At 45.6% G+C, this 9,933-nt stretch overlaps 1 protein-coding gene across 1 annotated transcript in view; it reads right to left on the minus strand.

The window, feature by feature from the left end:
* LOC136648438 (complement factor H-related protein 4-like) overlaps positions 1-4,743 on the minus strand; it is a 63,559-nt gene extending 58,816 nt beyond the window's left edge. The window contains exon 1 of the mRNA XM_066624549.1: positions 4,595-4,743. Coding sequence (XP_066480646.1) covers positions 4,595-4,658 — 64 coding nt within the window. The 5' untranslated portion in view covers positions 4,659-4,743. The remainder of the gene's footprint in view (positions 1-4,594) is intronic.
* Positions 4,744-9,933: the final 5,190 nt, after the last annotated feature.

Here is a 9,933-nt window from a genome sequence, read left to right on the forward strand (position 1 = left end):
TCGTCCTGCCTAGAAACTCATGATGATTACGTTCTAATAGTGTGAGTGATTACTTGGGTACGTACATTGCAGTACATTGTTTTCATTTCCCTTCCCAGTTATTATACTGTTATCCCCACAATAAAAGCTATATACAGGTTGACTCATTATTCGTGAGGGTTCCGTTCCAAGAACTCAAGTGGATGGCAAAAAAAGCACTAAAGCAAATCAATTTAAAGAATAAAGTCTCTTTGGTGCGGTTATTTAAAAACAGCCTTGCAGACCTTTTGAAATGCACACAGGGTTGCATCCCGACATCAAGGCTTTCATCTATTACTGTTCCCATTTTTAAGAAAGGCGATCCTGCTCTCCCTGAGAATTATAGACCAATTAGCTTACCAATTAGCTTACTGTCTGTCATCGGTAAGCTGTATGCAAAATTCCTACTCTCGAGACTAAATATATGGGCACTTTTGGTGGCCCTTCCCAGCAGGGAGCAAATCGGTTTTCGATCTGGCTGTTCTACGAATGACCACACCTTTCTGCTCTCTTTTTTAGCCAAAAAATACCTCGTTCATCATGGGAGGAAATTCTATGTAGCGTTTCTCGATCTTAAGGGTGCATTCGACTCTGTTAACAGATCACTTCTTTGGGACAAACTTCCCGCCAGAGGCATCGACCCTCGTTTCCTTTTTTTGATTCGTCACCTCCACCTTTCTAATTCATGTAAAGTCCGTTCCGGCCCTACTGGTCCTTTATCAGATAGTATTTCTATCGATAAGGGTGTCCGACAGGGATGCATCCTAGCCCCTTTCCTTTTTAATCTTTTTTTATCTGACCTCCCTTCCTACTATTCCAATCAAAGGGTCTCTCCCCCTTCACTTAATGGTGTTCCTCTACCCCTTTTATTGTATGTGGATGATGCAGTTCTCCTTTCACTAACTAAATCTGGTCTTCTTCAGTCCCTCACTATTTTCATTAACGCTAATAAAACCAGTATTCTCTAAATCTTGGTCCCTGTCGACCTGGAGGGTTGTTCACTCTATTTATGAGCAGGTTCCTACCTTTAAATATCTTGGCCTACTCTTTTGCTATCGATTAACCTGGACAGCCCATAGGAAGTCAGTGATTGCCACCTTGCATCATCACCTCAAGGCGATTACTCGATTTCATTATAGCACCGGTAATCAGTTTGTGCCTGCCGCTCTCCAGATCTTTAGAGCTAAGATCATGGCCCAACTATTGTATGGTGTACCCATATGGGTTATGGCAGCCAACAGCTCTCTGGATCGAGTTGCAGCTGTTTTCTTCAGGAGGATTCTTGGAGTCCCAAACTCCATCGTTAGCAGCGTTAGCAACGCTGGCTCTTGAACTGGGAGTTCATCTCCCTTCAACCATAGCATGGGCTATTACATTCAAATTCTGGCTCCGACTCCATCTGTCTCTTCCATCTGACTCCCTCCTTAATGATCTGTTAAGAGACCCTTTTCTGTCTAGTTGGTTTTCTAAAATTGATTCCAAATTGAATTCTCTAGATCTTTTGTTGGAATTTTTAGTGGGCCTTGACGTCAACAGTGCCTTTAAGTTAATTCAAACTAGGCTCTGGGAAGCCGAATTTTCCTCTCTTTTCGCTGATCTTAACCCAGTTTGTTCCCCTCTTTCTTTTGGTTTTTGCCCTTTACCATGTCAGCCCTCTAAATATTTCGTTACCTTAATTAACCCCTTTCTTAGAAGGGCTTTTATGCTCGCACGTTTCAATAGTTTTCCTTCTTTATATCACCTTGGCAGATTTTCCCATATCCCTCGGAACTGCAGGTTATGCTCTTTCTGTCATCTCGAACCCGACACATTAGAGCATATCTTGATTTATTGCCCAGTGCACTGTTCACTTCAGAAGTTGTTTCTAGACCCTTTTTTACAGCATCCTATTAGGGCATTTATTGATCCCCTTTTCGTTTTGTTAGGTGACAACCAGGCTAACATTACTATAGCAGTTGCTAGTTTTTTATCTCAAATTATCAGAATTTCTCCTGCCTGATTGTTGTATTTTCGTTTATATGCCAATAAAGGTTAAAAAAAATGCACACAGAGGGCAGCAGTCTCTCTCCAGGTGCTTAGGCTTCACCTTGCCCCAGCAAGGGGGGAATTGAGGAGGTGATAGTCGCTGCCATTTAGCCTTCTTTCACATGCTCAGGGGGAAGGGAGGAGTCGGCAGGCTATCCTCTCTGGCATTATTAAACGACTATTTTCCTTTAGTTTAAAGGGCCCTTCTCATCAGTTTTGAGATAGAAAAATCTGTGGATAATTAGGTTATACCTGTAATCACTTGCATGACTGTCTCTCTGCAACAGTAAAAAGCAGTTTTTTAAACTGTGATTTTAAAGGGGTGCATTTTTCTCCTTCTCCAGGGATCAGCACATTCCTTCTCATTTGCAGGGGCCATTCATGTTGAGTCAAATCCGTGTATAAAAAAATCAGTGTATAACAAGGTTGGACTTATGTAATTACACCTATATCCTTGCTTCAGTGGCATTGCTGGGCTGGCTGGTACGCAGTGTAGAGCTTACCTTGCAGAGACTTAGCTTTCCTGAAGTTCAAGGGTGATGTGATGATGACACAACAAAGCATCACCACCAACTGCTTTCAGAGTGCCCCAATTTTCAGACAATCAGAAGCAATGGCAGGCAAAAGGGCCCAGCATGTGGAGAAACATCCAAGCATGGAGCTCTGCTCAACTCACCAGGCCTTATCACCAAAAACACAGTGAGAGCTTTAGCCTCGGGCTGTAGTGGTGCCACTCAGGCTGTGTTGCATCATCCTTCTGAAGCACTGCACCTAGGGTGGACTCACCAGCCTTGCGACACCTCTGCCTTATCTTCCTCCACATTTCACGAAAGCCTAATAAGTTAGGCATTGACAATTGCACTTGGTCCCTGAACATGCAGTGGATATCCCCTATTTGTGCATGTTACACATATCTTAGAACATGCTCATTAACATTCTAAGCACTGGTATCGCTAGGGGGGTGCAGGGGGTGCTGGCTGCACCAGGTGACACGCCGGTTGGTGACGCGCCCTGGGGGAGGGCGCGTTAACTTCGCGGCTTTAGGAGTTAACGCATCATGCCATACACTGTTGGATGCAGAATGGCCAGTGGAGTACAGTGCAACAAGCACTTGGTAGATTCACTTGGTAGAACAGGACTGACTCCCCCTTATTTAATTATTTCTTTTATTTTAATTTAATTATTTATAATTATTTATTTTAATTTGCTTGATGATGTCACTTCTGGCCATGACATCACTGCCAATGGGTCCTGGACAGATTGTCATTCTAAAAAGTGTGTCCCAGTGCTAAAAGTTTGAAAACTGCTACAATAAGTTGTTAGTAAGTTGACACAGGGGTGCGTCTGTGACTCTACAAGTTTTCAAAATCACTAAAATCAGAATTTGGAGGAATAATCCCATCATGTTATATATCAATCAATGTGTAATTTCATGCAGAATGCAATGAAACAAACTACACTGAAATATCTGTGTTCTAACAAAAGGTACAGCCCAAAAACCAGCAGGGGTGGGGCAATAGTACATCACCACGCCCACCACCCAGGGCATTGCCCCGCCCACTGCATGGGGTGATGCGCAGGCCTCCTGCGTGAATTCTAGTGACACCACTGATTCTTAGAGCCCAATCCTGAGCTCAGCACACCAGGTTACTGCCAGTGTGCGCTGTCACAAACATGCCTTAAAACATGTTTGCTAGGGTTAGCACTAGCCAAGTGCCAGAGCTGGCCCATTGGGGCTAGAGGCAGGGAGACAGCAGGAAGGAGGCATGGAGGGGGCGGGGGATGGGACCATCCAATCCTGAGCCCCGTATTGGTACGTGTGGCCCAACATAAGACTCTTCAATTCTGCGCTAGCTCCGAAGCTGCTGCAGAATCAAATAGCCCTGCTGCGGGGTTACTTCCCTTACTGAGGAGAAGGGGACTTTAGTGGAGCCCCTTCTCCCAAGGAGATGGTGGTGGCTGACCAGAGCGCACTGGATACTGTGGTAGCTGTTTTTGGCGCTACGGCAGCTCCGTGCTCCGGGCAGATCAGGATTGGGCTGTAAGCCTATCAACACATTGGCAGCCTTTTTTCACAAGCAAATATACAAACTTTTGCACAGGGCTGCATTTATGATGCCCACTCCAGATATGCAGAAAATCTGTGGACTGAGCACAAGATCCAAAACTGCTGCAAGAAGGGAACCAGCACAGGGCACTTCAGACTCCCTCCTAAAACAAGCCAGCCAGAGAAAGAGATAGGAGGAAAGGGGGCTGCGGTGGCCAGATGCACATCCCTGCAGCTGCTACAACTAGCAGAAAATTTTGGTGGCAACAACAACAAACCCTTTCTGGGCAGAGTGCTTTTGGCTCTGCTTGCTGCAGGATCTGTTCTTCTAAGGGCTGCCACTCCAAAGGCCTCTGAACTGACTAAAACTTAATGGAGGAAAACACAATGCCCAGCTGAATCTTCTCTCTGTCCTACAAATCTGCTGCAATCAACTGTTTCTGCCCTGAATACTTCCGTATCAGTTTTCCCAGTCAAAGTCGGCTTTTTCCCTTTATCACTTACCACCTTGGGAAGCACAGCATGTCCACAGGAGACATGAAACCAAGCAGACCAGCCAGTGCTTCATGGCCCTTCAGGCAGTAACGGTGGTTCTGTGGCACAGTCTCTCCACTTCTGGCTTGGGAAGACTATAATGACAGGACTGGCACTCCTGTGTCTCCTCCCCCTGTGCCTTGGTGTTTTGCTGCTCTTGCGTGAGGTATCATGGCCAAAGAGGAGGAGCAGTTCCAGGAATGAAGCACGTGAACCTTCCAGCACAGCAAGAAGTGTTTGCCCTTCTGTGGGTTTTGTGTCGCAACTCTGGCAGCTAAAATTGAAGCCAAAGCCCAGCCTTGGATACTGAGTAAGGGAGCAATCATATGCATGTCTACTCAGAAGTAAGTTCAATTGAGTTCAATGGAGCTTACTCTCAGGAAAGTCTGTATAGGATTGCAGCCAAGCAGCCCAATCCTGAGCTGCCCGGAATGCGGGACTGGTGCAGCACCAAAAATGGTTGCCGCGGCATTGTGCACACCCTGGGCAGCCACTGCTGCTTTCTCGGGAGAAGGTGACTTTCATCCCCTTTCCCCCGAGTAAGGGAAGTAGCCCTGCAATGGGGCTACTCGATTCTGAGGCAGCTCTGCTGCAGAATCAGAGAGTCGCCCTTCTCCACCTCCTCCCACCCCAGAATGCCTCTCCCGCCTAGTCCCACACCCCCACTTACCTCTTTGCCATCCAGCAGTCTGGGCAACTCCAGGTGACGATATGCGGGCCCAGCATTGGAGCTGGCCCACCGCATGCTTGTGCTGGGCTAACTCTGGCACTGGGTCCATGGTAAGGGGTCCAACAGTGCATATCAGCAGTGAACTAGTCACCAGCGCTTTAGCTGTACATTTGACAGCAGTTCAACCTGCAGTTATTCTGAGGTGATCGAGTACAGAGGCACAAACTGAAAAATGTGATCTGCTGATTTTTATAAATCAAACCTTTGTTAAAGGGATTGAACCAGATCCTGTTTAGCCTTCTGCTTCTAAGAACATCTGAATGGGCAGAAATCAGCAGATCAGGCTTTTCACAGCATTACTCCAAGTTGGGCACAGTTCCATATATTCACAGGATACATGGTCTGAAAGAGGGCCATGCCTGCCAACCACACCCCCAACTCCTGCAAGTTCATCTGAATGTGAGAAAGGGACTTTTCCTGAATTTAGCTACACGTGTATGGGGGCTTCCATGTGATTTGGAATCGGACTCATCTGAGAGTGTGGCAGAGAGTGTGGCAGATAAATTTTAACAGAGGAACTTTTTCCCTAAGTTAGGTTGGATCACTGAAAGTAGAGCACCTCAGAGGCCTTTTTCATGTTTTTTTCCCCTTGCTCTCTAAATGTGGCATGTCATGATCTGATAAACACAGGGGAAATGCTCAGCTCACTATCTATACAGGATCCTGCTTTAGTGCAAAAGTTACCCACCTGTGGCCAGGTGTGTTCAAAGATGGCTTGCTCCTCCTCTTTTTTTTTTCCTGGGTAGTCCCATGATGTGCTGGTGTGCACCATGCACTGGCTCTCTTCATGGTGAAGACAAAGAAGCAAAACAGAATTACAGATGAGAAAGGACTATATGCCATTCAAAATTTTCGCATATCTATTGCATATTGCAAAATTTATATTGGTGATTATAGTGAGAAATCCAGCTCGATTTAGAGTACACATATGAGTAGGTTATAGAAATTTAATCCCACTAATCTTGCATCAAACAGAACAAGGATAGGGAATATCGTGCCTAAAATTAATTGCAATCAGAAAAATATGACAATACTTTGGAGCATTAGACCCATCATGAAGGAGTTGAATGGTATTCATTGTACATGTCACTTTCTTGCTTCTTTGCTGGCTTGATTTGATCTGTTCACTTGTTTCAACAATACCCTGTTGGAATGAAACAACTTTGGTTCATCAGATGCATCACCCATCCAAACTCTAGTTGGCTGGGTTAAGAGAAGCTTTGCCATTCATTTGCTTCTTAGAAAATGCCATGACCAGCCACCTCTTGCTTGCTTACCACATTTGAACATGTAGAAAATAGCTCTATCCTGAGAGCTTCTTGACTTGAGGTAAACAGAACTGTAAGTGCTTAGCTGTCCTCACCAACTCCATGACTAGATTCAGTCAAGGAATATGTTAATTAAGGTAGTGGCCTCTGGAACAAATCAGCAGTGGTTCCTGCACTCTTGACAGGGTACAAAGCAAGAGATGCACCATCTCCAGGCTGGGGATGAACCATCAAGGGCCAAGAAGGTACAAAAGCAAAGTCCTTGATGAAGAAAAGGTCCCTTGCTTTCCAGTGCAGATTTGGGGTTTAAAAAGCTAGGACACAGTTCTTCAGTTCTCCAGTTCTTCTTTCTCCGTTGATCCCTCTGTGCCAATCTCATTTGTTCAATTACCCCCACTTTTTCCACTACCCAAGAACCAATGTGCCTGCCAGCACCACAGTGCTCCTCCTTGCCAGCCTTTCTCCCTTCTTCTGTTTCTCCTCCCTGAGCACCCCTGAAAATCCACTGCTCCAGCTTCCACAGAGCAGCCAGTCTTCTGGGAGCTGCCCCACAATGCACCCCTTCCCCAAGAAAGTAGCCTAAGCTCCCTTACCGTGATCCCCCTCCTTGGAACTAGCCACAGCTACAGTCTAGGCCAGGGGTGTCCAAAGTTTTTGGCAGGAGGGCCATATCATCTCTCTGACACTGTGTCAGGGGCCAGGGGGAAAAAAGAATTAATTTACATTTAAAATTTGAATAAATTTACATAAGTTTACATAAATGAATATATTAAAGATGAACTTATATGAATGAATGAAGGTCTTGCAATAGCTCAAGACCTATAAAAGGCCTTGCACAAAGCAAGACTGGCCTTTCCTTTGCTGCTGCTGCTGCATCACAGACATGAAACAACAAGCAGTGGAGGGAGCCCTCATCCCACAGCTCATGCGAGAGGTCAAACAGTCACCCTCACACTGAGAGCAGTTGCATCGGGCCAGTGTGGGCTCCAACAAATCTCCAGAGGGCCAGAGGCTCATTGGAGACTGGAGGCTACCTGAGGGCCGCATTGAGAGGCCTCGAGGGCTGCAAGCGGCCCCACGACTGGGGTTTGGGCACCCGTGGTCTAGCCCGCCAGTTTCCATGTAAACGCTTCTCGGCCTTTCTTCCTGCCACTGCAGCTTAAGATGGCCACTTGCATGATCTCTGTAACACTTTTGAGCACATAGTAGCAGATATAGATATGTAAACTTGATCTTAGGCTATCTGAAGACTGACCCACAAATCTACCTTTCTCTTCTGTGCCTCCTGAGGAGTCAACCTGATGACACGCTTGGTGCCTCTATCTTTTCTTCCTTAGCAAGAGTGCTCTCTGTGTGCATATTCCTGAAACTAGGACTTGTGCTCCCGTTTTAAACTGTTTAAGGAGAGGCATGAGGATTAACCCCAGGTCTCCAGCATATAATTTTCTATGATCAAATCACTGAGAACTCAGAGTAGAAGATTCTGCTTTCCACTGATCTGCTCTGAGGCTTGGGGCATTGTTTAGGAGCAACCAGGCAGTGAGAGAAAGACAAACCCTCCTTGCAAATGAGTCACGTGATTTCACGGGCTGCCAAGGGGCTTGCTCCTTACCTGCGACCCTTACCTCTGGTTCAAGCCACAGAGAACTGAAACTCTGCTGCTGTCTTTTATTGCAGCTGAACCTTGGAATTCTTCCTGCTCGTTCCCTCCTCTTCCTCTTCCCCTCTTCTTCTGTCTCTGCAAAACCTCCAGCCCCTATTCCCTCAGTGTGACCAGCAGGCATTTTTTTTAATAACATGAGCAACATGCACATACAAGGAAAAAAACAATCATCTGTGGGAATCCAATGGATTGGTCAATGCCATGTCTGTGCAGTTTGATGGTGAAAGAGTGCTCAAAAACCCAAAGCAAGGGGTTTGAACTGGGATTTGATATACTGACACAATTACCCTTAAACTATGCAGGGGGAATCTTACGGCTAAAATGCACACAGAATGGAACCCCAGAGAAAGTAGACTGAAGTAGGAAAAAGGAGGAGAGGGCAGGAGAGAGGGACTCCTTAGCAAGTGGTTCTCAAACCTTTTAGCACCGGGACCCACTTTTTAGAATGACAATCTGTTGAAACCCACCAGAAGTGATGCCGTTAACCTAGAAGTATTGTCATGGCCAGAAATGACATCATCAAGCTTTTTAGCACACCGTATGACAAAATATGACAAAATCAAACCAATCATTAATTAATGAAGTAAATTAAAAGTTTATGCATCTGTTTAAAAATTTATTTAAAGAAGAACTCTCCAAATCCTCCCAAGCAGTTACTGATCTGTTTTTTAAACAAAACAAAAAAACACTTTGGATGCAGTTCTTCTCTGAAATAGTTCAGCAATGTGATTTAGCAGTGAGCCATCTCGTGGTTTTTAGCCTCCATTTCCCACAACCTGCCCTTATATAAACTTTGGGGCTGCTTAGCCCCTCCTCATTTCAGATGGCCCTTCCTGCACTTTCTGAAGTTAAATTGTTTTGGAGGGAAACCTGCGGTTTGAATTCTATCCAACTTTACACAAATAGAAAAAGAAACAGTCTCGCTTCTGCTCATGACAATGTCTTAATACCTTTCCTTCATTTTTCAACATCAGAAGTGTTGTTTTGTATGCCAGTTTCTTGAATTTTCTTATGACACAATGCTAGATAGGTTTACAGGGATATGTGGACCACGCACATTTATTGTCATCATGGATGGCACCACCTAATATTTGGCTCACTATGTCATTGTAGATGGTAGGGGAAGGTGTGGCCACCCTCCTCCTATTGAAAATGGAGATATTCTGGGCCTGCCAATGGAGGAATATATGTCAGGTGCAACCCTGCAATACAAATGCCAACACTTCTATGTCATGAATGGATCTTCAGAAGTACGTTGTGTTGACGGTCATTGGACAGCAACATCAGTATGCACAGGTATGTGTATCTGCCATAATTTGTTCCCGAAGTTGTGTTACAACCAGGGTTGGGAACTCCTCAGATGACTCACTCGAGTCGCAAAAATGCGTGATTTGGGTGACTCGGCAACTCGTGAGGCGTGCGTGTGGAAGACTCTGAAAAAGACTCGAGGCAGGGCCCCCCTGACTTGGCACTCATTCCCACATGTGCTGACTTGAGTCTAGCTGTGTCTGCTAGCCTGCTTACTGCTTTTGCCATGTGGAAAACCTCGTGGGGCAAGCATCCCAATGGTGAGCAGCAGGGAGTTCCAGCCGGGAGGCAGGAAAGGGTTAATGTATTGGGCGGGAGGCGGGGGTGAGCTTTTTCCCCC

This window comes from Tiliqua scincoides, chromosome 4 (assembly GCF_035046505.1).
Source record: "Tiliqua scincoides isolate rTilSci1 chromosome 4, rTilSci1.hap2, whole genome shotgun sequence".
Lineage (NCBI taxonomy): Eukaryota > Metazoa > Chordata > Lepidosauria > Squamata > Scincidae > Tiliqua > Tiliqua scincoides.